At 44.6% G+C, this 26,830-nt stretch overlaps 2 protein-coding genes across 3 annotated transcripts in view; one reads left to right on the plus strand and one right to left on the minus strand.

The window, feature by feature from the left end:
• Nucleotides 1–470: 470 nt before the first annotated feature.
• smarca5 (SNF2 related chromatin remodeling ATPase 5) lies at nucleotides 471–14,134 on the plus strand. 2 transcript variants are annotated; one of them, XM_080759355.1, is made up of 25 exons: nucleotides 471–771; nucleotides 2,392–2,535; nucleotides 2,655–2,821; nucleotides 3,123–3,185; nucleotides 3,734–3,834; nucleotides 4,416–4,516; nucleotides 4,613–4,792; nucleotides 5,240–5,395; nucleotides 5,558–5,689; nucleotides 5,862–5,930; nucleotides 6,053–6,162; nucleotides 6,345–6,571; nucleotides 6,677–6,798; nucleotides 7,041–7,193; nucleotides 7,385–7,517; nucleotides 7,963–8,111; nucleotides 8,386–8,508; nucleotides 9,574–9,681; nucleotides 9,923–10,036; nucleotides 10,141–10,263; nucleotides 11,614–11,746; nucleotides 11,936–12,054; nucleotides 12,286–12,498; nucleotides 12,966–13,076; nucleotides 13,431–14,134. In XM_080759355.1, exons 1-25 carry the CDS (start codon nucleotides 697–699, stop codon nucleotides 13,494–13,496), a joined length of 3,192 nt encoding a protein of 1,063 aa, XP_080615481.1. In that variant the 5' UTR covers nucleotides 471–696; the 3' UTR covers nucleotides 13,497–14,134. The 2 variants fall into 2 exon arrangements, with proteins under 2 accessions (XP_080615481.1, XP_080615482.1); XM_080759356.1 differs by lacking the exon at nucleotides 3,123–3,185 and having other exon boundaries at nucleotides 13,431–14,133.
• Nucleotides 14,135–14,202: 68 nt separating this feature from the next.
• frem3 (Fras1 related extracellular matrix 3) overlaps nucleotides 14,203–26,830 on the minus strand; it is a 39,785-nt gene continuing 27,157 nt past the window's right edge. The window contains exons 7-24 of the mRNA XM_080759357.1: nucleotides 26,253–26,402; nucleotides 25,791–26,000; nucleotides 25,377–25,574; nucleotides 24,137–24,301; nucleotides 23,609–23,791; nucleotides 22,816–22,946; nucleotides 21,950–22,108; nucleotides 21,425–21,728; nucleotides 20,947–21,078; nucleotides 20,348–20,679; nucleotides 19,511–19,702; nucleotides 19,147–19,252; nucleotides 18,434–18,561; nucleotides 17,672–17,806; nucleotides 17,390–17,516; nucleotides 16,839–17,026; nucleotides 16,593–16,739; nucleotides 14,203–16,371 (exon numbers count right to left, since the gene is read on the minus strand). Coding sequence (XP_080615483.1) covers nucleotides 15,775–16,371; nucleotides 16,593–16,739; nucleotides 16,839–17,026; nucleotides 17,390–17,516; nucleotides 17,672–17,806; nucleotides 18,434–18,561; nucleotides 19,147–19,252; nucleotides 19,511–19,702; nucleotides 20,348–20,679; nucleotides 20,947–21,078; nucleotides 21,425–21,728; nucleotides 21,950–22,108; nucleotides 22,816–22,946; nucleotides 23,609–23,791; nucleotides 24,137–24,301; nucleotides 25,377–25,574; nucleotides 25,791–26,000; nucleotides 26,253–26,402 — 3,584 coding nt within the window. The 3' untranslated portion in view covers nucleotides 14,203–15,774. The remainder of the gene's footprint in view (nucleotides 16,372–16,592; nucleotides 16,740–16,838; nucleotides 17,027–17,389; nucleotides 17,517–17,671; nucleotides 17,807–18,433; nucleotides 18,562–19,146; nucleotides 19,253–19,510; nucleotides 19,703–20,347; nucleotides 20,680–20,946; nucleotides 21,079–21,424; nucleotides 21,729–21,949; nucleotides 22,109–22,815; nucleotides 22,947–23,608; nucleotides 23,792–24,136; nucleotides 24,302–25,376; nucleotides 25,575–25,790; nucleotides 26,001–26,252; nucleotides 26,403–26,830) is intronic.

Raw genomic sequence — 26,830 nt, forward strand, 5'->3', positions numbered from 1 at the left:
GATTACAGTATGAGACACTAATTTCTTTCTTTCAAGGCTCATGGTCCCAAAACAAACTGGTCAGGCTCCTACTTGGCCTCACCCCCCGAACCCACCTCACCCCTGCCCACTTTGACAGGCTTAGATGAGCCCACTTTTGCCCACTTTGATGAGTGCTCCTCAATGTATTCTTCTTATTTATTATTTATTATTATTATTATTTGTTGCCATTTTATCACATTTGCATCTATGAAACCCATGTATGTGATAACATTGCCACTCATTTATCATTTCATTAGAAGGATATAATTTGTTGTGGGGAACTGTTAAAATTGTATGACTCTATTTTCTAATATTATTCCTTTGCCTTATTTCCATGCATAGACCATGGTTGCTATGCTTATGTCTCTCGCAAAATCTGGCAACACTGACTGCACAGTTGGAGTTGGCGCTGTGTTTTCCTCCGTGGTGGAAAAAGCCCGGTGACGCGAGGTTAGAACGCGGGTGAATGACGGAGAGAGAGAGAGACTAGCAGTAGCAGTTAGCTGCGTGTGGTCATCATCATCATATCCACTCTGTCTTTCATAAACATTGCGATCACTGCTTTTACCACGCCAGACTGTTAAATCAAGAAAGGCAGTTCAGCGGATCCACAAAGACACCTCACCACACGGGATAACGGGATTTTTCCAAATCTAAACGGTACATTTTGCCAAAATGTCCGAAAGTGCAAACAGCGTGGAACAGCGGGAAGAACAGGCTGAAGTGGCAGAGACAGTCGGAGGAGTGGAGGTGAGAGAACATCATCCCGTTAAAAGTCCATCGAGTTTGTGTTCTACCTCCTATCTGTTGGGTGTCCCAGACTCCCAGTCCGTGTCTCTGGAATAGAACCGGGTGGAAGTTTCTCTGCTCTGTTGTTAGCGGATGAGCTAGCCATTACCAATGTGTGTTTCATAAGAAAGAGCTGCTGCTAGCCTGGCCCTTCTGCTAGCCACTAGCTGCACTGTGGTCATTGTTCTATACTCGACTCACTCAATGCGTGGTTTCGTTTATTCGGATGATTCATGTTATGTTCGCAAAGAACTTGAGTTGCAAACTGTGATCCATCCATCCTAGCGAAGTGCGAACCTCTCTACCCCTAGCTGGTACAGGTCAGACACAATGGAAACAAGTCCTTTGGGCTTTTTGTGTTATCCTTAACATAACTTTTGACTGTACTGCCTGTTCTAGTCTACTTGCCAGCCCTAGAGCCCCATTGTGAACCCGGACAGTTGAGTACACCAAGGTTTTATGTTAGAATTAGAAATATTCACAATTGAGTATGGGTCCCCAGCATGTCGAAACTGCCGAATGCTAATTTGCATATGTTGAGCAATTTTCATAATTGGCATAATATGTGACCATACCATTAACAAAGTCAAAGTTTCATCATGCATGTGACATGTCAATCTAGGGAGTTTCATTCCAAGCATTAGTTTAGCAAAAAAAAAACACTCATTGGGTTAAAACGGCCATAACCACTTGCCCAAATGTGTAGCCCCTTTGGGGACCCTCGTTTACCTTTTCTGAAGTTTGGACGCGGTACCCCCTAGGACCTTTCTGAAACCAGTCGGTCCAGTCCCCCTCTATGGTCCAGTCCCTTGACTTGAAGTGCTCTAAGTGCCCCTCCAGGCTGCTCCAGCTGAATCAAGTTCCCTTGATTAGGGTGCTGGGTATAAAAAACAGTTGTGCAGAAACAGGAAACAGACATCATTCGTTGCCATGGTTACCATCATGCAATTGTGTTACCTGTTATTTTCTTTGTACAGTTATATTGCATTGTGTATGTTTGTGTGACATGTGGATTTCATTAATATGGACATTTAAAAGGAAATACAGCGTGACTGTCAAAAAGGATACTAGGGTACCGCGTCCAAACTTGAGAAAAGGTAACCGAGGGTTCCCAAAGGGGCTACCAAATGTGCTGACGTCAGGCCATTTTAGCCAAAGGAGTGTTTTTTGTGCGAAACTAATGCTTTGAATGGATTCAGCATCATGAAAACCCCCTAGATTGACATATGCCAATTATGAAAATTGCTCAACATATGCAAGTTAGCATCCGTCAGTTTCTACATGCTGGGGACCCATACTCATAAACATTTCTAACATAAAACCTTGGTGTACTCAACATGCCTGGGTTCACATTCTGGCAAGTAGACTTAGACTATACTGTTATATATCTATTAAACAGTCAAAATTAAATCAATCAAAAGAGCCATGAATTCCTGTAACCTGTTGTATAAACCATTTTGACTGTACCAGGCAAGACATCATGAAAGCAGGTCAGCTGTCTTGACCATGTCTTTGTTTTGGTCTGAAATTAAGTGAGGGATGCTGCAGTATTTAAGATAGATTTCCCTTTGTGCTGTTTAGGAGAAATCAGACTCATCAGAGGCTGGAAAGGAGTCATCCTCAGAAACTGGGCCAGAAGGGCCGGATGCGTCCTCATCAGAAGCTGGAGCAGATGGGCAAGATGCGACCTCATCCCAGACGAAGGAAGGATATGAAGAGAAGATGGTACGACACCACTACTCGCAGTGTAACCATGGGATTCACATGATTTATTGTACTTTTTGTTATTGTGAAATGAAATATTATAACTTTTTTCTGTCCTTGTTTTTGCGTCATATAAATAGGCAACAGACCGGACCAACAGATTTGAGTATCTGTTGAAGCAAACAGAGGTGTTTGCTCATTTCATTCAACCAGCAGCACAGAAGACCCCCACGTCTCCACTGAAGATGAAACCAGGGCGTCCCCGTGTCAAGAAAGATGAGAAGCAAAACTTGCTTTCTGTTGGAGAGTGAGTATATGACTACATCTTATCCTATCGTAATTGCCTATAGTGTCAACCGACAGTGGGTGCACGTCACAAACGTTAATTATGGAGACAAACTGTTGCTCCCATCCCAAACTTGCCACAAACACTCCTCAGGTTTCTGCTGTCACAATAGCCACACCAGGGGTGCCTGGGTGCCACAGACGCATCCGATCCGCACCAAACAATAGTCATACCAGGCGTAGGAGCCATGTTGGGGGCCCCAGGTTGCTCCAATCCGCACTAAACGCCACAATGTTTTGAACCATTTCTTCTTTGACTCAAGTGACCTACCAGGGAGTCCCCGTGTCAAGAAAGATGAGAAGCAAAACTTGCTTTCTATTGGAGAGTGAGTATATGACTACATCTTATCCTATCCTAATTGCCTATAGTGTCACCGACGGTGGGTAGATGGTGCACGTCACAAACGTAAATTGTGGAGACAGACTGTTGCTCCCATCCCAAACTTTCCACAAACACTCTTCAGGGGTCTGCTGTCACAATAGCCACACTGGGGCGCCTGGGTGCCACAGACTCATCAGATCCGCACCAAACAATAGTCAGGTGTAGGAGGTGTAGGAGCCAAGTTGGGGGCCCCAGGTTGCTCCAATCCGCACTAAGCGCCACAATGTTTTGAACCATTTCTTCTTGGACTCAAGTGACCTATCACACTATAACATTGAGTCACTATCTTGCCCTGACTGTGTTGTTTTTTTAGTTACAATGTAAATAAGTATTGGGGATATATCATATCTGCTTACTTTGTATACAATTATACTGTGTTTTTTTGGTGTGTATAGTTTTGTGTCCATTTAGCACAGCTGTCTCATTAGAAAACATTTTCTACTGACCCCTCTCATCTTAATAAATATTGATCATATCTTCTATATTCATCAGTAATCGTCATCGTCGCACAGAGCAAGAGGAAGATGAGGAACTTCTAAGCGAGAGCAACAAAACCACTAACATCTGCACACGCTTTGACAACTCTCCTTCCTGTAAGCATATTATTTTGTGAAAATTAGATTTTTCAAGGAAGATGTTGATAAAGGTCAATGACTTGCCTTACAATCATATATTTAAAAGATCAGGCAGTCTTCCACTGTGGCCACTTCAGGTGTACTTTTAATTTCTTGCTCAAGGACACTAATTCAGATTCAGGTTTACGTTTAGTCTTTTTGGGGGAACTGAAAAAATAGCCAGTTCACTGCCACCAACACCCGCATCAAGTATCTGCTTTTGCTTGAGAAACAACAGTATTATGCCAATGGCAACTGTTATGCGGCTGTGGCTCAAGAGGTAGAGCAGGTCGTCCAATGATCCATGGGTCAGCGGTTCGAATCCTGGCTCCTCCTGTCTACATGTCGAAGCAAGACACTGAACCCCAAATTGCTCCCGATGTGCTGGTTGGTACCTTGCATGGCTTCTGCTGCAATCAGTGTATGAATGTATGTGTGAATGGGTGAATGTAATGCACAATCTATGTAAAGCTCCTTGGATAAAGGCGCTATATAAATGCACCATTTACCATTTATGAAGTTCCTAACAAAGTCATGTTTCTCTGTATATCCAAAACCAGATGTCAAAGGGGGCAAAATGAGAGACTACCAGGTCCGTGGTCTAAACTGGCTCATCTCTCTGTACGAGAACGGAATCAATGGCATCCTCGCTGACGAAATGGTACATGCAAAGAAATGTTCCCATTACAAATGTGTGTGGGCTCTGTTACTCGCTCTCTCACTTACAACCCGCATATGTTTTTTCTTCCCTCTTCAGGGTTTGGGGAAGACCCTGCAGACCATCTCCCTTCTGGGTTATATGAAGCACTACAGAAACATCCCTGGACCCCACATGGTGCTGGTACCCAAGTCCACCCTCTACAATTGGATGAATGAGTTCAAGCGCTGGGTGCCTTCACTCCGCGCCGTTTGCCTCATCGGAGACCGAGACCAGAGGGTAGGCATGGGGTCAGACTGACATTGTTGGTTTGTGGCTATTTATTCATGAATCATGATCATTAATGTCTCTAGACTATAAGATTTACATTTTCTTCTGCACTCTTAATCCATAATGCATAAAGGCAAGCAAGATTCAGCTGTTTTCCATCACAGCACTGCAGTATGTTGTTTAGATCACTTTTTCCCCAACAGTGGGTTTGTGGGTCACGGACACATTTTTTATGGGTCTTAATGGTTCTTTTCCGACATTAAAGAAAAATAATGTATTAAAAAATATATTTTATGAATTTTAAAACAAGCAAAAACCCATCTAAGTAATTCCAGAAATAAAAATATATGAATTAAGAAGTAGTGAAAATATACGATCTACAAGCTCGCAAGTGGGCAAGTTGTAACATCTGTAAATGTAATGTTATGAAATAAATGTGGTTGTTTTCTACTCCAGACGGCCCTGATCAGAGACGTGTTGCTGCCGGGGGAGTGGGACGTGTGCGTCACCTCCTATGAGATGCTCATCATTGAGAAGGCAGTCTTTAAGAAGTTCAACTGGCGGTACTTGGTCATTGACGAGGCCCATAGGATCAAGAATGAGAAATCAAAGGTTAGGGCATCTGCCTTCCATCACTTAAATAAGAAATCAGGATCACATCGAGCAAAAATTCGATTTATTTCTAAAGCATGTCATGAAATAATACTTTGTTTGATTCTCCTTGGAAAAAAAGGTAATTTATCATAATTATGTATACGTTTCCTTTTACTGTAGCTGTCAGAAATTGTGCGTGAGTTCAAGACCACCAATCGTCTCCTGCTGACTGGAACACCCCTGCAGAACAACCTCCATGAGCTGTGGGCGCTGCTCAACTTCCTGCTGCCTGATGTCTTCAACTCCTCAGAGGTATATTTATGTACTAATGTTGTGGTCTAACTCCTCAAAGGTATATTTATGTACTAATGTTGTGGTCCAACTCCTCAGAGGTATATTTATGTACTAATGTTGTGGTCCCTCAATTTAGAAGACTATGTATGTCACATCGACAAACTAATTGAGCTTCTGTTTGTTTTCAAAGGACTTTGATTCCTGGTTCGACACAAACAACTGCCTGGGTGATACAAAGCTTGTGGAGCGTCTTCACACTGTACGTATGTTTAAGGACAGAGAATATTCTACTTGCAGAGAATAGTTATATTTTTACCAGCAAAAATTCAGTGTGTATTCAGGCAGTTTTTTTGCATTGAACTACATTGTATTTTGGTTTAGGTCCTGCGTCCCTTCTTGCTCCGTCGTATCAAAGCCGATGTGGAGAAGTCTCTGCTTCCTAAGAAAGAGGTTAAGATGTATGTGGGCCTGAGCAAGATGCAAAGAGAGTGGTAAGTGTCCCTAACTAGTATTGTCAGTAAGTTTAAGAGACAGAGAGAGAATTCTGTAATGTCTTAGTAATAGTTAATGGTGCAACTAATGTTTTTGCTATCAACTTTTAGTTAATTTATTGCTACACAGATTAAGTTTTTGAATACTAATGCATTACAATGAATATTGTCATAAAACTCAGGTACACCAAGATTCTGATGAAGGACATCGACATCCTCAACTCTGCAGGGAAGACGGACAAGATGCGTCTGCTGAATGTGCTCATGCAGCTGAGGAAGTGCTGCAACCACCCGTACCTGTTTGACGGAGCTGAGCCTGGACCCCCCTACACCACCGACCTCCACCTGGTGGTCAACAGTGGCAAGATGGCTGTCCTGGACAAGCTGCTTCCTAAGATGAAGGAGCAGGGTGAGCAGAGACGTTTGATGGTGGTCTACTCTTAACTGGCCCACCTGCCCCAGTTTCCTGTATATCTGAGTGCCGGACACTAACTTCCTACCCCTCTTTTTGCAGGTTCTCGTATTCTGATCTTTAGTCAGATGACGAGGATACTGGACATCTTGGAGGACTACTGCATGTGGAGGAACTTCAACTACTGTCGTCTGGACGGTCAGACCCCGCATGAGGAGAGACAGGTTGGCTGTTTGAAACTCTCATCTCATTGGTTCTAATGCATGTTTTGATCTGTATTTCGATATCCTCTTCTCCATTCTCCAGTCATTCTTAACTCTATTCTGTAATTAAACTGAAATACGATTAAAAGAAATACATAAGTAGAAGTAGATTAAATCTAGTAGTGGGCTACTGGAATTAGTACAGCTTCTAAGTCATATTAGAACAAGTAATTTGCCTCGTCATCATGTTTTGTGTTTTCCAGATCTCCATCAATGCATACAATGAGCCCAACAGCCCAAAGTTCATCTTCATGTTGAGTACCAGGGCTGGCGGTCTGGGCATTAACCTTGCCACAGCTGATGTAGTCATCCTCTATGACTCAGACTGGAACCCACAAGTCGACCTGCAGGCCATGGTCAGTACTCCACTCTATTTCACAGAGTAAAATAATAATAGGAATAGGATATATTGCTATGATACCTGGAAGGGCATGGTCATCATATGAGCATACCTAACAATGGATGCCAAAAGAATGTCCACCATTTCCGTTTCACTACGCCTTTAATGATATAATTAAACCGTATCAAAACGTCTCGTCTCTCTCAGGACCGAGCTCACAGGATTGGTCAGCAGAAGCAGGTGCGTGTGTTCCGCTTCATCACAGAGAACACAGTGGAGGAGAGAATCGTGGAGAGAGCCGAGATGAAGCTCCGCCTGGACTCCATCGTCATCCAACAAGGTACCAAAACCTTTAGTGGTCCCTGCCCATCACCCTGGGCAATGTGGGTTCGAATCCACCGTGGTTCCCCCTAGCCTGGCATGGACTAATATCAGCGAGATATTAGTCTGGAACCTCTTGTGTGGAAGGGACAAATTTTAAAAAATGCATCTGGTGATAAACCCGCCCCATATTTGCATACTGGTCCCTGGTTAGTCCCTCACTACTTCGGAGTGAGTGGAATCCAATCGTGATATTGGTCATTGCATGTACCGCTACGGTCTGAGGGCGGCACCTGTCAGCGGGGAGTGTTGGGCGGGAGGAGTAGGACGAATGCTCTATGTCCTCCCAGAGGGGGCTCCTCACTGGCAGGTGAGTCAGTAAAATACAACAGCAGTGACGACACCGAAATGTGTGGGGACGAATCAATTGCAGTTTGATATGTAAACATTCACCTGTATTTTAGGAAGACTAGTGGACCCCAGCGCCAACAAGTTGGGCAAGGACGAGATGCTTTCTATCATTCGTCACGGCGCCACACACGTGTTCGCTTCTAAGGAGAGCGACATCACAGATGACGACATCAATGTGATCCTTGAGCGGGGAGAGAAGAAGGTGAGAGAACAAGCATTGCAGGTGTGAGACCATGAAGATGGCTACATCAGCAAGCATATAAACAGAATAAAATGGCGTTACGTTACAGGGACACGTACGTTACTGTAATTTAAACCTTGGTCTTTTTTGTGTTTCGCTTCTGCCATTGTACTGTCAAATTAAATACAATTGCCACATATAATATTTATAATTACAAACTAATTGTTTGTTTATGTTATTTAACGCAGGGTATTATTTCTTTGATTTAACTATACCAATCCTGTATGCTAACTAGACTATGGAGATGAAGGATAAAATGTCCAACATGGGCGAGAGCTCCCTGAGAAACTTCTCCATGGACACAGAGAACACCAGTGTCTACAACTTTGAAGGAGAGGACTACAGGGAGAAGAAAAAGGTGGGTTAAATACTTGACTACTCGTATACCAGTACCCCCATCCTGAGTACTACTCGTATACCAGTACCCCCATCCTGAGTACTACTCGTATACCAGTACCTCCATCCTGAGTACTACTCGTATACCAGTACCTCCATCCTGAGTACTACTCGTATACCAGTACCCCATCCTGAGTACTACTCGTATACCAGTACCCCCATCCTGAGTACTACTCGTATACCAGTACCCCCATCCTGAGTACTACTCGTATACCAGTACCCCCATCCTGAGTACTACTCGTATACCAGTACCCCATCCTGAGTACTACTCGTATACCAGTACCCCCATCCTGAGTACTACTCGTATACCAGTACCCCCATCCTGAGTACTACTCGTATACCAGTACCCCCATCCTGAGTACTACTCGTATACCAGTACCCCATCCTGAGTACTACTCGTATACCAGTACCCCATCCTGAGTACTACTCGTATACCAGTACCCCCATCCTGAGTACTACTCGTATACCAGTACCCCCATCCTGAGTACTACTCGTATACCAGTACCCCCATCCTGAGTACTACTCGTATACCAGTACCCCCATCCTGAGTACTTCTCGTATACCAGTACCCCCATCCTGAGTACTACTCGTATACCAGTACCCCCATCCTGAGTACTACTCGTATACCAGTACCCCCATCCTGAGTACTACTCGTATACCAGTACCCCCATCCTGAGTACTACTCGTATACCAGTACCCCATCCTGAGTACTACTCGTATACCAGTACCCCCATCCTGAGTACTACTCGTATACCAGTACCCCATCCTGACAGTACTACTCGTATACCAGTACCCCCATCCTGAGTTCACGGAAGTCTTGTTCAAGTGATCATCTATGAATTCCTTGCAGAGCAGATCCAAATAAACATTGTGTTTTAGAAATATATAATAATGCATCTAATCAAAACATACCCTCTTCCTGTTCATAATAGTAAAGTAGCAAATGTTGCATCTTCAGCCGTTTAAGGATTACGTACGTATTTTAAAGATGTGTACAGGTATTTCATGTTGCCCTCTCTTCCTTCAGGTCATCACCAACTGGATTGAGCCGCCCAAGAGAGAGAGGAAGGCCAACTACGCTGTGGATGCTTACTTCAGAGAAGCACTGAGAGTCAGCGAGCCAAAAGCACCCAAGGTACTGTAGGGCCAGTCTATTTCTGATTTAAAAGGGGCTTTTCATGCATTAAACTGTAAACCGTCTTAACACAGAGTTTCAGCAGTGTCAACGGAAGGATTCCATGTAGATGTATAGTTTAGCAAAATACCAAACAATGAATTTTAGCCAATATAGCTCACATTAGCAAGTTACTGAACCTCCTAAAACTTTGCGAGCAAGAAATGTCGTTTTTGAAGACACCTCACTTGTTCCTTTCCAGGCTCCTCGTCCACCCAAGCAGCCCAATGTCCAGGACTTCCAGTTCTTCCCTCCACGTCTCTTTGAGCTGCTTGAGAAAGAGATTCTCTATTACAGGAAGACCATTGGCTACAAGGTAAGGCAAATCACCTCCTCACTTGATAACAACCTTTTCCCCAGCACATTAACATTGAATGAAATTCTAACTCTTAACTGACCGTGCGTTGCCTCCCCTTTCAGGTTCCCCGTAACCCAGAAATGCCAAACTCTGCCCAGCACCAAAAGGAGGAACAAGCCAAGATCGACGAGGCCGAGGCCCTGTCGGACGAGGAGCTGGAAGAGAAGGAGAACCTTCTCTCACAGGTACTGAGACGGCCTGCCTGTTTGATCTTGAGCACGATCCTTCACACATTCAATAGAATGCATTAGATTTGAAATGCTTCCCAGACGCCCAGTGCCCTCCCGGCCACATGGTGGCAAGGCAGAGTGTTGCAGTAATTGAGTGTTTGAAGAGTGTAGCGGTACCCTCCTCTGTTTAACAGTTTAATAATATCTCAAACTTATATAGCGCTTTTCTGAGTACCCAAAGACGCTTTACAGAGGTAACAACAAATTAAAAACAACTTTAATAGAAAAAGGAAAAATAACACTAAAAGCTAAAGAACATTAAAAGACATTGAAAAGGGGTTAGCTAGGGAAGGCAATTTGGAAGAGATGGGTTTTGAGGGTGGATTTGAGTGCCTTAGGGAGGGCATTCCACAGGGTTGGGGCAGCAAAGGCGAAAGCTCTGTCCCCCCACGTACGGAGTTTGGTTTTGGGGACGGCGAGGAGGTTTGCATCACCAGACCTGAGGGAGCGAGAGGGGGCATGGCGTTTGAGGAGGTCACAGAGGTATGGGGGAGCCAGGTTGTTTAGTGCTTTGTAGGTGGTCAGGAGTGTTTTGAAGTGGATTCTTTGTTTAACCGGTAGCCAGTGAAGGTCACGGAGGACAGGTGTAATATGGTCTCTGGAACGGGTACTGGTGAGCAGGCGGGCAGCTGAATTCTGGACATATTGCAGTTTATTGAGGACTTTGGAGGTGGTGCCGTAGAGGATACTGTTGCAATAATCAAGGCGGGATGAGATGAAGGCATGGATGAGTGTTTCGGCTGCGGAAAATGACAGAGAGGGTCGGAGACGGGCAATGTTCTTGAGGTGAAAGAAGGCGCTTTTGGTGACTTGGTTAACATGGGGGAGGAATGAAAGGGTGGGGTCAAAAATGTTGTTTGATTTGTCCTAATTTGCTGGGAGGGTCTGTTTTGTTTCAGTGAAACCGTCTACTCTAAGAGTAGACAGTTATTTGAATACCCCTGCCATAGAAGGAAGGACTGATTTGTTTTGGGAAAGAGAGACCTGCACCGTTGAAAATAACTTGGGACCAGAATAAATTGCTATCATTATAAAGTGGCTAAATACATACCGGTACATTTCTAGCTAAAAAAAATATATATATTTAATTTCGAAGATACACAATTATCTTTTAACAAGGTAACAGCCTATATAATCATGTTGCTTTGTGGCATAATAATGTTGTGTACAGCAGCCGCTCCGCAACTCCACTTCCCGGGCTGAATTATGGGCCCACCACGTCCCTGTTCGGAGCTACTCCGGTGGTTTCTTTCTCACCTCTGCATTACTGGACACGTTTTCACCAGTTGCTTCTCTTCTCTGCAGGGTTTCACCATTTGGAACAAACGTGACTTTAATCAGTTCATCAAAGCCAACGAGAAGTGGGGGAGAGACGACATCGAGAACATCGCCAGAGAGGTGGAGGGCAAGACGCCTGAGGAAGTCATGGAATATTCCGGTAATGCAACAATTCACCATTTCTACATAATGTAGGACCAGCTCAGTGGCCTTGTGGTTAGAGTGTCCGTCCTAAGACTGGGAGGTCGTGTTTGTATAGGGGGACGACTACAGTGAGAGAGAAAAGTGTAATTTGTTTATATACAGTATATTCTAGTATATCAATATTTGTGCTCATGTTTTCTAATAGCCGTGTTTTGGGAGCGCTGCAACGAGCTTCAGGACATTGAGAAGATCATGGCTCAGATCGAGAGAGGAGAGGCCAGGATCCAGAGGAGGATAAGCATTAAGAAGGCACTGGACTCCAAGGTAGCAAACCGTCAAAACAATATTTTGGGCAGAACAAATAATTACAAAGAAGAAAAACAACCAAAAAAAGTGTTTTTCTACTTCTTTCTAATGTTTCTAATTTGTTCAGCCCAAAAACATGTGTTTGTTGACATGATTTGTCACAACTCGAGTTAGCTTTGTACGAGGCTTAAAAGGTCTTTCTATTCCCATCACATCCAAGTTAACGTGTGTTTGTGTGTGTTCGTTCAGATCGGGCGCTACAAGGCCCCGTTCCACCAGCTGCGCATCTCCTACGGCACCAACAAGGGAAAGAACTACACGGAGGAGGAGGACCGCTTCCTGATATGCATGCTACACAAGCTAGGCTTCGACAAGGAGAGCGTGTACGACGAGCTGCGCCAGTGCATACGCAACTCGCCACAATTCCGCTTTGACTGGTTTCTGAAGTCCAGGACGGCCATGGTAAGTACTGAGATAATCTCTCCTACTGTAGGTGAAGTGTTTTTACCTACCTACCTTCTGTGACTATGAGACCCCTTTTCCACCGAGGAACTTTGGTTCTAGAACTGGTTCCTTTCTAGATTCTTGGAACCGTGGCGCTTTCACAGAACCGGCGGCCATCTTTTAGTTCCAGTTCTGAACCAACTTTTAGGGTTCTGAACCAATTCATTAAATTTTTTTTAATAAAGATATTTTTATTTAGACAAACGTGTCATACATATTTTCTTTTTTCCACAATGATACAAAAAACAAAGACAGGTCAACAATTAATTTTCAGTGAAAAATATTAGGTGGGGAAAATAGAACTGAAAGGGTTCATCCCCGGTGGAAAAGGGGCCTGAATGTGTTTGCGTATCGCTGTGGTATTAGTTTGTTTTGTATTATATGATATATAGGTATTATAAGACTATTCATGCTTGTGTGTGCAGGAGCTCCAGAGGAGATGCAACACCCTGATCACGTTGATAGAGCGAGAGAACATGGAACTAGAGGAGAGAGAGAAGGCAGAAAAGAAGAAGCGAGGCCCAAAGACTGGCTCGGTAAGACAACCACCATCCTCAGCTAGCAGCAGTGGTCACAAATCATGAGTTTTCAAAATATTGCAAGTTCATGATTCACAGTTCCTATGTAGTAGTGCTTAAAATGCATTAAAATCACATCAGTGAAATTAAGGTCACAAATTGTCTTACATTAAATGCATGGCATTTAATGCTGATGGGAAATGTGTTTTCTCTCTTTCTACTCTCAGTGGAATAAGGAATGTTTACACATTGACAATATTCTGCAGCACATTGACAATCATGCAGAACTATCTGCTTGTAAAGTCTGAGACAGGTTTCTTTTCTCTCCCATGTTTTAATCATTTACCACCACTTACATTCATGTTTCCCCAGGCACAAAAACGCAAGTCTGAGGCGACCCCAGATGGACGTGGGCGCAGGAAAAAGCTCAAGTTGTGAAAGCCAACCCACCCCTCGAGCAGAGGGAGGCAACGGCGGCAGCCAGCTCTAGTTCTAGGTTCAATTGTAGAGTCTATGTTTGTTCTTTAAGGGTTGTGATGATGGTGATGTCGTACTGTACACGCAAAAAGAAAACCTCCCAGTGGACTGAATTACTATTTCGCTACTTTAATAACCACATTAACCCTGGCTTCCGTATTTTACGGCGAGACCTGGTTTGAGAGAATAGCCGATCTACAAGCTTACAATACGTCACGATGCGTTGTGAGCTTGTAGGTTGGCTATTTATTTTTAATATCAGGCTTACCGTAAGTGGTTACATTAGCGTTTGGTTCTAGAACGTTATTTTATTTTCTAGGAAGTGCTCAGGTCTGCCATGTCGCTCACCCTCAGTATGTACGCACTGCAGCTGTGCATTTTTTGGTTGATTTTTGTTTTCAACATTTTGTTTTTCTTTCTAGTACTTGATTTAAGATAAATGTATTTATGCTTGTTGGTTGTACCACATTCCATTGCTTGTAAACAATGATGTACCCTTTTTTTAATATCCTTTTGTTCTATTACCTTCCTATGTGAAGTAGAAAATGTCTTTTTGAACGTCACTAATAAACCTTTTGTAAGGAAAAGAAAACTGCCTTGTTTTAAATACATTTTTTAACATCGACACTCAAGTGTGTAGTGCACTATTCATGTGACTTAAGACAGATTTCCAAAACATTTTTAATAAAATAAACAAAGCATGTTGACAAACAAAATAGTTGCCTTGTGGACAGAAATTATTTTAGCGTTAATCTTGTGTCTTGTATGTAGATCAAGAGATCTGGAAGTTATTGAAAAATAAATATTCTTTTCCAAAATAATTTCTAGAGAATAAGGCATGTAAAATTAACAAACAAAACAGGTGTGCCGTTAAGCAGATTGATTGAATTGATGTGTTTTATCAACGATAGAGGGAAAACTTGATGTTTTTTGGTAGCTGTCCAAAACCATTACTTTCAAGAAATGGGGGGGGGGGGGAGAAAAATCTGTGTTCCGATGGATCTAATGTCGTTATTTAGTGACAGGATCTTAATACTTTTCATTGGAGAAATATTAATAACCCACAGACAGAAGTAACAACTTTCAACCTGGTGTCAATGTAGCAAAAATACATCTACAAGATTAAAGCTTAGGTCTACTTTTGTGCAGCACTGCCATACAGTGAAGTATAAAATATGGCTTCATTGATTAAAGGTTGACCAATGGCATTAACCTATGATAAAGATGACATTTGTATTGCATTGGTTTTCTCAGGACTTGTCATACACAGCGTAGATTTATTTATTCTATAATAACTTTTATTTTTCAAGTTTCACCAGTGTATTAATACCATGTTCTGTTCTTGTAGTCCTGCATTGCTATTTAGTATTTACACAGATTGATTTGCATGTGATTTTTAAAACACATTCTCAAAAGACCTGAAAAAAATGTATAAAAACAATCTCTGAAGGATAGTTCAGTAAGCACTCTCAAAAAAGAATAAAAATGACACAATTACAATCCCTTTGAATAGCACCGTAATGGCATTCTGCAGTGGGCAAGTGCACCCGTGGCTTTTGTAAAGCACAAGAGTGTCATTACATTGTCAACATTACAAAAACAACACATCAATTTATCATTTCACCATTCGCTAAGGTCAGCCTTGGCTAACATTCAACATTCAATCCATTTTACTCTGCTCTCCACAAAAGAATTAACAAGATAATGGTTGACACAATGAATTACAATAATAAAAACAAGTTCAATGGTAAACTAAAATTTCTTTTCTTTTTTGGGAGAACAATAAAAATCTCATACTTTTCACCAAGTAGAAATAAGGTTGACCTTTGTTTGCTGGTGTGAATACATTGCATTTTTAAGTAACTAGGAAAGGCTTAAAAAGTTAAAATATGTTCATTTTACAATCCTCAGATGGTGGGTGGGCTGCAGCCCCGGCCTTTTTAGTGCCAATTTATTACAGACTGCAAGATAGAGGGCGCAGCAACCTGTAAATACATTAGGTAAATGACATGATGAGTTACCCACAGTGCTTCATTGGGGGATCAGTAACTCTGGCGTGCGTATGCTACCTGTACATAGAGGGCCTGAAAGAGCACTGACATACAGCACCGTCCAGAGTTCAGAGATCTGGCTTGATCTTTTCTTCAGTGCTTTTAAGGAGTTGGGCTTTGAGGAAGAGGCACTGTGGTGGAGGAGACTGGCATAGTCTTATCAGGTGTCAGGGACTGTTGGGTTGTCGTTAGACTTCAGAGCTGTCTGACCTGTTCCACACGCCCGGAGGCCCTCCGCTGTAGCTGCTGTAGGCGGAGGAAGAGGAGGTAGCGTAGGAACTAGAAGGCAACTGACTGTGCTTCTTCTCCTTCCTCTTGCGCCGTAGCAGCAGTAAAACCACTACGGCTATCAGGCAGACAAGGAGGACCAGGCCGGCGAGGCCCACCAGCATGGGCAAGGTGGACGAGTCTGTCTGCTCCCTGCCCGAGCTCTCCAGCAGGGGTTGCTCCAGGTAGGGCTCGTGGTTGCGGTCGCGGCCGGGGGACCAGGGCTGGCGCTGGTTGACCACCATGCGGTCCGAGCGGTCCAGGGAGATGTGCTGGATGTTGGTGCCGCGGTTGTTGTCCTCGCCGATGTCCTGGGTCAATTCGGGAGCGGGGAGAGCAGGTGCAGCACGGCGACGGCGCACGGCCAGTTCAGAGGCGAGGGCCTGGGGCTGGTCGGCCACAGACGACAGGCTGTGCTGCAGGTACTCCAGGCTGCGCTTGCCGAGGTGGCGGTTGGCGTTCTCTCGGGAGCGAACGGTGTAGATGGTGTGGATGAACCACTCACGACCGGCAGCAACCTGAAGCAAAGACACAGGATGTTTCAGGAAAAAAACGAAAACGTCTGTTTCGGTGATTGTTTTTGTCTAATTTCAGAATCCGGAATCAAACCGGGGACTTGTTGTCAGGCATTAGAGCCCTAACCATTTACCAGATAATATGGGTCACCCCTATGTCTACCATGCGTGCGTGCGTGGGTGCGTGCTGGCGTTCGTGCGTGCGTGCATGCATTTATCCAGACCTGGAAGAGAGGAGCTGAGGAGAGTGTGAAGCCATCTGATCCAGGCTGTTTGACCAGAGGCAGACCTCCAAGGGTGTCCAAGGCCAGAGTAGCCTCAAAGGATACATCTCCAAACACTGTGGCCTGTGTCTCTGGCTGGGCTTTGTCCTGCAGAATGTTAGGAGACAGGAGAGGTACAATTTGAGATGTACATAAATGCTGCCTCTACAACGCCCATTTCCTTGCTGTGACTGTGCTCGATCTTACCAGGATCTTGAAGCGGTAGAGCAGTGAGGGAGCGTCGGCCAGGCAGCCATACTCCTTGTTAGTGGGGTTGTACTTGGGGACGTATCCGTCCGCCCCGGTGCAGAGGAAAACCTTCTCAATGCTACAGGAGAAGGAGTCTCCCAGGTTCTGCACCGGGTCCACCATCACACGACCATAGATGGAGGAGCCTGCATGGTACCAATGAAGAAGGGACACATGATGGGTCAACCAGGGCTGTGTGTCAAATATTAAAATAAAGACATAACATATCCATAGTTTTATGAAAGGAATAATGATTCAGAAAGGTCTCTATAATACAATAGTCTGGTTTAGGAAGTAAAGTAGCCCACCCCAGATGCACAAATCAATGGTTTATTGGTAAATCTTAATTTTTATTCTAACAGCTACATTTAAGTATGCGTCCCTGAAACTGATGCTTTGAAATCCACCAGTTGGTATTTCTGCTTCATTTTTAGGCAGTGCAGGAGATACAACCAGGGTCTGCAGCTGTAATGATCATTAATCTCCACTAGGGGTCAGTGTTGCAGTACCTTCTTGGAAAGCAGTGTCTGATCCCTCTCCGAAGCCCATGGATCCATCAGACAACCACAGCTCCTTCTTAGACAGCAGGAACATCTGAGTGTTCAAACTGAACTCAGCTGCCACTGGGTCGCTCACCTGCAATACAGAACAAAGGCTTTACTCCCTAGGGGTCCCGGACCACCCTGTTAAAGACCCATGCTCTAGACTAGAGAGCAATGTGTGTTTGGGACTATTCCGAGATTTCTCCTGGCATATAGTCATTAAGTTGATGTTCTCTTTGCCCTGCTGACCTGCTGGAAGCGGATGGACATGTCGAAGGTGAGCGGCTCCCTGGGGTGGCAGACGGGAGGGATGCTGAACTCGCCGTTGGGAGACGCACTGCACGGGATCAACTTCACCGTGTAGGTCCCTGAGTAGTCCCGCACCTGCAGATCACACACACAAATACATAATGCTAAGCATTAGAGCTGCAACTGTCCATTATTGTCCCATAGTGATTACTCTCTATTACTCTCATCTTTCAACAACTAATTGACACAAATTGACGTAATTGACTAAATCAATTAGTCTGATTAACCACGTGAGCCCTGTTTTATACAGATGCAGACAATAGCTGATCTACAAGCTACAACGCATTCACGACATGTTGTGAGCTTGAAGATCATCTATTTTCAGATCATCTATTTTATTTGTGGAGGCGAATTAAATTTATATTTTAGAAAACTCAATGATTTCATTCAAATCTATTATTGTTTAATATTGATTATTTTAACTGTTGCACTCCTACAAAGTACAGTATTTGTGGGGAAGGGGAAGGAAGAGGATATAGGGGGTTGTAGTGGAGTGCCAACATGGCAATCTTACTGATCACTGTCTGGGAGACAAATAATGGAGGAGTCCAAACCACACACACACACACACGCACACACACGCACACACACACACACACACACACACACACACACACACACACACACACACACACACACACACACACACACACACACACACACACACACACACACACACAGGTATTATTGAGAGTATCTCACAGCAAAGTCCGAGACGAAGCTCCACTGCTGCATGGGCTGATTGTAGGTGGGCTCTGTCCGCACCAAGGACAGACTGAAGGTCAAGCCAGGGTGGTCTGCACACATCGCCATGGACGACAGGCCGGATCCTGGGAGCCAACACACACACACACACACACACACACACACACACACACAGGTTCATATGCATTTAACATAAGACAAAAATAATAATAATAATAATAATAATAATAATTATTATTATTATTATAACAATAATAATAACAATAATAATGTAACGTCACATTTGTTTCATACTGTCAGAGTTTTCAGTACATGCAGACATGCGGGGTGCATTTGCGTTGAAACATTGACATTCTAGGTTGTCTGTGGTATTTGTCTCCATGCCGTAAACGGTCTGGGGTCATTTTGACATTTGCTGTTGTGACCCCCGGTGCTTTGGCACAGGAAGGACCCCCAGTGTTGAAGACCAGAAATAGATGCAGAGAGGATGTGGGCCACAGTGGAATCCAATAGGAGCTGGCAATATAGAATGACCCTGCCGTATGGGATAAGTTAAGAGAGAGAGAGAGAGAGAGAGAGAGAGAGAGAGAGAGAGAGAGAGTGTGTGTGTGTGTGTGTGTGTGTGTGTGTGTGTGTGTGTGTGTGTGTGTGTGTGTGTATGTGTGTGTGTGTGTGTGTGTGTGTGCGCGTGCGTGGACATGGATGTGTACCTGGATGAGACATGACAAACTGGCCCCTGAAGCGAGCCTCCGTCTTGAAGTTGACCACCAGACGTCCCTCCTCGTTGATCCTCATGCTGGTTGGATACATGGCTCCTACAAACATTTCACATTGCTTCTGAACATATATTTCCATATACAGTACGTACTTGCTTATGCTTGTGGCATCACTTAGGGTTAAAATGCATATTTTGAGTATTTGAAAAATGTTCATTTATCCGTTTATAGCTCTGATAGTGTACACAAATTACACATGTAACCAAACGGAGGCTTACGACTCCGGTTTGGTTACATTTGCACACTATCAGAGTTCAACGAACACTTCAGGGTTTCACAGTGTGTGTAGATACGTTACCTTGCAGTCGGCCTCAGGTGGACTGCCGATGCCGTCCTGCCACAGGATGGCCGTGTCGTACACAAAGGTGAGCTTCAGCTCGGACTGCAGGTCAAAGTGCTGCCAGCCCCCCACGGCCACGGGAGAGTGGAAGACGTACGACACGTAGAGAGGGACGCGCAGCGTCACGTACGACTGCACGAGGTTCAACACCTGAAGGGGGGGGGGGGGGGGGGGGGGAACATGCTCTTGTCACATTGAACGTTGAACGTTTTATTAGGATTTGTTTCGAGGCATTATATAAACTTGGCGCTTCCTTGGACGCGACGTGTGTCAGTGTGCTGGAGAGAGAAACAAATGCTTTCACCTTTACCTCCATATATATGCAACACAAATCCACAATTAGTAAAAACAATAACTACGACATGATCTGTATGACATTTATACTGTATAATTTACAATATTAACTCTGGGAGCCCTATACAAATCTACATTTTCAAAAATAGCAGAATGTATGTACTGTATAATGGTACAAGGGTGATGTACAAAGCTGTAGTAATTACAAGTATAAAGCTGATTAGCCACAGTATTATGTGAAAGAATAGTGGAAGCTAGAGGGAGCAGCAGTAAGAACAGCACTACAGAAGAGATGTGTTTGCCCTGATGGAGAAGTACTGTATAGAGAAGGTCAGAACGAGTTACATTGTGTCTTTCTTTTTCGACCTACAGAAAGAATAAGGTGCCGAGAGAGGAAGTGTGGTAATGCATGAGAAAGGAAGTCAGTAGTGAGTGACAAAGAAGTATGTCAGAATGGTGCAAGGACAGTGGTGAGGAGTGCGGTGGTGTGTAGATGTGTACCTGTCCGTCCGTGCCGATGGATCCTCCACAGTCATTGAGCAGCTCAGACATGTCGTAGAAGCTGGTGAACTCCCAGAGACAGGCCTCCAGGTTGAGGTTCCGATAGAAGCGGAGAGAGTTGGCAGAGCGCATGGCCACACTGTACTGGTAGGGGGAGGTTTCGCCGATGATCTCGGGGTTCTTGGTGGCGTCGGTGATGAAGCCGTGGCCCGTCTGGATCTCGTTGAAGTCCAGCAGGTTGGAACAGCGATGGTTTCCTACCCGTGTGCCATCAGGGCTCAGGGTGAGCTCGAAGTTGGACATGGGTCGCGTGGAGACCACAGGTAGCATTCCTGTTGGTCAGAGAGATGAGACTCTGTTCCTCAACTTCAGGGTGGTTGAAATTGTACAAACTCACCAGGAACATAATAGGAAACATTAAACAAATCATGTGAAAGGGATATATAAATAAAGTTATTATATGAAAAGGAAATTGGAGGCATACCGGTAGGCTAAATTAAGAAAACATGTATGATTGTGAATTATGAATTGTTGCCTAAAATGGTTGAAATGGTCATGTTGATGCAGGCTGTCTGTGTGGAACAGAGTTGGCCACTCACCGTCCATGTGAGGCATGTTGACAGTAAGTTTGATGAGGTTTGGGAAGTCTGGATCGTCTGGTCCGGTGTAGCGTATTTTAGCAGAGAACGGCTCAGCTCCAACTGTACCTGGAACACGAGGCTGACACATACCTAAGAGAAAGACTTAGATTTAATTATAGGTACTAGACTCTACCATATTATGTCATACAATATATTTTCATTTATAGTTACTATTCCGTGGTTAGATTACTGACTAAGGTTTCAGTAGACAACTGTAGTGCAAAATTAAAAACAACTACCTGACAAGAACTGTGGGATATCCAAATGTAGGAACCTCAACTACGTATACCGTTTGTATTTATTTATGTATTACTTATTTATGTCGCAGTTTAGTCATTATGCAAATTGCAAATGTCTTGTCACTGCTGAGCCCTACTGGTTGGCCTGTGGAGTGGTTGGTCCTAGGGATTGTATTGGAACCACACGCAGTGCTCACCCTCCTCCTTGCTGACGACGGCGATGGGGCTGGAAAGTTCCAAGCCTGCGTCTCCGTTGATGTTGAAGGCCCGGGCGGCACACTGGACCCTGGAGCCGGCCTGGAAGTAGATGGAGTCCAGGGTGATGGACTTGGTGTTGGTGAAGAAGGTGTTGGTGTCCACCTCCTTCATGGGGCTGGTGACTCCGTCCGAGCCGGTGGGGGCGCTGACCAGCCAGCGGTACTGGGTCAGGGTGTCGTTGATGTTCTCTGTTGAGCAGATGGAGCCTGTCTTGTCGAAGTCGTGGTACTTGGGGTTGCAGGCCTGTGTGTTGAAGTGTGCAGGGGTTAGAACAAACATGACAACTTGCTTGTTGTATTAGAGTCTGTCTACACAGTTAAATCCTCAGCATCGAGGTATCCATTTGTAAAAATGAACTCAAGATTTGACAGTGTAAACGCCATGTCTTCTTAGTGAGTTCTTCATGTCCTTCATGTGTACTACTATACTCTCTACGGCCATCAGATGGGCACAGTCCTACTTACCGTCACACACACAACGGGGTAGCCGGTGGAGGGGTGGGGGTTGTCTTTGGCACGTGCCGTGTCGTCGTACATGAGCAGCGAGACCACCAGGGGCACGGCGGGGAAGGTGACGTCAGCCACACTGTCCATCTCCTCAATGTACACCATGGCCTTGTTCATCTGGCGGGAGTTAGCATTCACACAAGGCTTAGTGAAAGTACATTCATCTACTCATTCACTCATTCATTTATTCATTCAGCCATCCTTTTCATGGCGTCAGTCGTGCTAAGCTTTGACCAGATCTCGGCTTGCCTAGAGGTTGCATGTGTGAGTTAGGATGCACATACAACATAAAAGAAAATAAAGTTTGTTTTATGGCAGCACATACAGTACACATTTTAGACCAACAAAATGTGTTGGTCTAAAATGCAGCTCGTCCAAGACTCTGCCAGTCAGTTTGTTGGTCTAGTAGTCAACTAGTGACTAGCTGCTCGGTCATAACTAGCCTAATAATATATTTAACAGTACAAACATTTTCCTATCAGGTGAAAGGTGGCAGTCCCTTGCAGAGTACAGTCATTGACTGTGTAGAATGCACATAGCTGTGTTTATAGGTCAGTCTACTGTTTGGCTCATGGCACACATTCCTCCCAGCATCCCTCTCCAGCGGGACACGCTTTTTATAAGGGTCTGTTGACTGTGCCGTGCTGACAGCAGTGGCAGCTGCTGCCTCTCTATTTTAAACACACCGACGCAGGACGCATGCTCACGTGCCGAGGTACGCCGTACTGTACAAGAGTGTGCCCCCATGGCACAGCTCAGGGCTTCTTGTGATGCTTTTCTGTGCGTGTGTGCATGCTTGTGTTCGTGCATGCGTGCTGTGTCACCTGTATCTCAGCCACCATGTTCTCATCAGGTTTCATGTGGACGATAAAAGCCTCTCTCATCTCCCTTTGACCGTCATAGAGGATCTCAATTTCCACAAAATGCTCCTTTTCCCCCGCCTTGAACTCCACATCTTTACACACACGCGCACACGCACGCACGCACGCACGCACGCACGCACGCACACACACACACACACACACACACACACACACACACACACACACACACACACACACACACACACACACACACACACACACACACACACACACACACACACACACACACACACACACACACACACACACACACACACACACACACACACACACACACACACACACACACACACACACACACACAATAGAGTCAGCCCACCTCCATAATATAAACACATTCTTCATATTGACTGTGCCTGTTAAAGTCCAGTCACTTGTCATAACAGCTCATCATGTCCGGATGTCATTGTTACAGTACAGTACCATGTGCAGCTTATGTGTTCATTCAGAGTTGTCTTTCTACTACAATGTTTCTCTGTCGTGTTCTCCTTGCGTGTGTATCTGTCCTGTTGCTTGGAGAACACTTATATAGCCACAAAATAGCCAATTGATAATCTATGCAGATTACAAATCTGCTATTTTAGCCATTTCTTACACATTTCTGAATGTTTTATACGTTTAATTTTTTTTGAGAAATTGCCCAACTTTAAGGAGAGAGAGAGCGAGTGCACGCTTTAAGGCTAACGTGGTTCTTTTCTAATGTCCTATATGTATGAATGGTTTGGTCCCTTACCCTCTGACAGGGGGTTATAGTCCTCTCCCGAGGTGGCAGAGCCGTCCTTGGTGTGAACCCTGACCACAGAGACCTTGGAGGTGTCTCCGGTACGAAGGATAGGAATCTTCACGATCGCCACGTCTCCTTTCACCTGGGGCTCACGCACGCTGTACTTGATCTCCGAGAAGCGGATGACAGGCTCTGAGGAGAGAGGAAGGACAATTGGACTGTCATATTGAGCACCTCAGACTTTCAACGTGACCAAAATATGTTACGTTTCCTTGTTTTTATGTGCAATCATTTCAACTGCAAATATGTGCGTTTTAATAATAATAATAATAATACATCATTATTTATATAGCACCTTTCGAAACGAAGTTACAAAGTGCTTCACAGCAGAATAAAAGAATAAAAACAATCCACAACATGAAAAACAATATGTAAGTAAACAACAATAAGTAATGGTACAGGATTTAAACAAGCAATATAACACAAGCATATAATATATAATATACTTCACCGAAATACTAAACAAATGCAACATACTGTCTTTCTCGTCTGTGACGGTGACCAGTGTCTCTTTCTGCTCTCCTATGGACGCTCCGTAGGGAGATTTGCTCTTGGGGGTTCCCAGGACCAGACGGAGCTCCTCGTCCTCCTCGTGGATGGAGTCGTCCACCAGCTTCACCACGCACGGCTTCTCACTCTCACCTGGAGACGGAGAAATGAAGACATGCAGGGAGAGATGAAGGGACATGCAGGGAGAGATGAAGGGACATGCAGGGAGAGAGAGAGACATGGGTTACAACTAAGACTTACAGAGAGAAATAGGGAAGGCAGAAAGAGACAGACAGACAGACAGACAGACAGACAGACAGACAGACAGACAGACAGACAGACAGACAGACAGACAGACAGACAGACAGACAGACAGACAGACAGACAGACAGACAGACAGACAGACAGACAGACAGACAGACAGACAGACAGACAGACAGACAGACAGACAGACAGACAGACAGACAGACAGACAGACAGACAGACAGACAGACAGACAGACAGACAGACAGACAGACAGACAGACAGACAGACAGACAGACAGACAGACAGACAGACAGACAGACAGACAGACAGACAGACAGACAGACAGACAGACAGACAGACAGACAGACAGACAGACAGACAGACAGACAGACAGACAGACAGACAGACAGACAGACAGACAGACAGACAGACAGACAGACAGACAGACAGACAGACAGACAGACAGACAGACAGACAGACAGACAGACAGACAGACAGACAGACAGACAGACAGACAGACAGACAGACAGACAGACAGACAGACAGACAGACAGACAGACAGACAGACAGACAGACAGACAGACAGACAGACAGACAGACAGACAGACAGACAGACAGACAGACAGACAGACAGACAGACAGACAGACAGACAGACAGACAGACAGACAGACAGACAGACAGACAGACAGACAGACAGACAGACAGACAGACAGACAGACAGACAGACAGACAGACAGACAGACAGACAGACAGACAGACAGACAGACAGACAGACAGACAGACAGACAGACAGACAGACAGACAGACAGACAGACAGACAGACAGACAGACAGACAGACAGACAGACAGACAGACAGACAGACAGACAGACAGACAGACAGACAGACAGACAGACAGACAGACAGACAGACAGACAGACAGACAGACAGACAGACAGACAGACAGACAGACAGACAGATACAGTATGACTTCGGTTCTGACCCGGTAGGAAGGTGATGACTGAAGCGTCAGTGTTGGGCCTCTCGTTGTAGTCCATCATGACCTGAGCAGATCCCTGGCGGGTGTAGCAGCGCACCGTAGACCCAAGGCTAATGTCACCGCTGCGGTACACTGTGACCTTGACCTCCCCATCGGCCTCATCCACCTTGTAGCTGCCCTCCTTGAACTGCACCTTAGGCACTATAAAGACAGGGATGTGGCCGCGTTAAGACTTATTCATAGCCTTAGTTCACAATGCTATAGAAGAGGGATACTGAAATTTACGTAAATAAGCCAGTACAAAGTCAAATACAATGGATATTGTAGTTGCTCATGTCTATAGGCCGTGTGAACTACTGTAAATATTTTAAAAAATATATGTTTATGTGCCTGTGTGTGTTCATGTGCGAGACTCACCGTCCGAGACTGAATCGTTGATGGTGATGGTGGTTTTGCTGGGCTCTCCCAGCACAGCGTTCATGGGCATCCTCAGCACCAGGTCAAAGGTCTCCGGGCCCTCCAGCTCCGGCTGGCCCAGGTCATCCAGGATGGTCACCCTGAATGTCTGCATGGTCACTCCTGGAGCGAAGTCTAGGTTACGACTGATGCCGACATAGTCCAGGCCAGCTGGCAGAGAGACACAGAGATATAGAGGTGACTCCAATGCAATGCAATGCAACATTATTTATATAGCTGCTATATAAATATAGCATATTTAAAACTCAATCAGCAAGTAACACTGACGAGTGTTATGGGAAAAGTTGCCATATTTACATATTTACAAATAATAACTACTGCAAAACTGTGCAAAACGTACAAGACACATTTAAAGAACATAGTAAGTAGTCATTGAATTCACCAAGTGCACCATGGTCTTACCTTCAGCTGAGACTGGCTCGTTCTTCCTGGAACGGACAGTGACGGTCGCAGTCTTGGACAGGTCTGTCCCTGTTCTCCACACTCTCACTTCCACATAACCTGAACTCTCATCCACCGTGTACTCAGGCTCCCCAAAGTACAATGAAGGCTCTGTGGGGCAGATGGAGAGGTGACACAATCAGAGCTACTTTATTGTCACGTCACAGGATGAGTCGGAATATAGGAAAATAACACATTTTGAACAATTTGTCATAGCCCTCAGTAGGATAACATCGGGGAATGATCAATCGATGCCCGACTTATTTAATTCTATGCCAGTCTATCTAAATGGCACATCTTCAGTTCTGGTAAAAAAGATTTGAGAATATAAATAAATTAAAAGGCTTTTATGCCTGATGAAGGTCAGAAGGTCAGAAGGACCGAAACTCAATAAATCTAAACTCAAGTGAAGACAGTGTGCGGGATTCTTTTTTCTCTACTTCTCAGTTCCAGTTATCCGACGCACCTGTCCATTGTAGGTGTGCAGAAGGACTTTTTCTTATAGAATATAAATTGACAACATGAGGTGTCAATTGTCA

The sequence above is a fragment of the Protomyctophum bolini genome (genome assembly GCF_963924005.1).
Source record: "Protomyctophum bolini genome assembly, chromosome: 3".
NCBI classification, from domain to species: Eukaryota; Metazoa; Chordata; class Actinopteri; order Myctophiformes; family Myctophidae; genus Protomyctophum; species Protomyctophum bolini.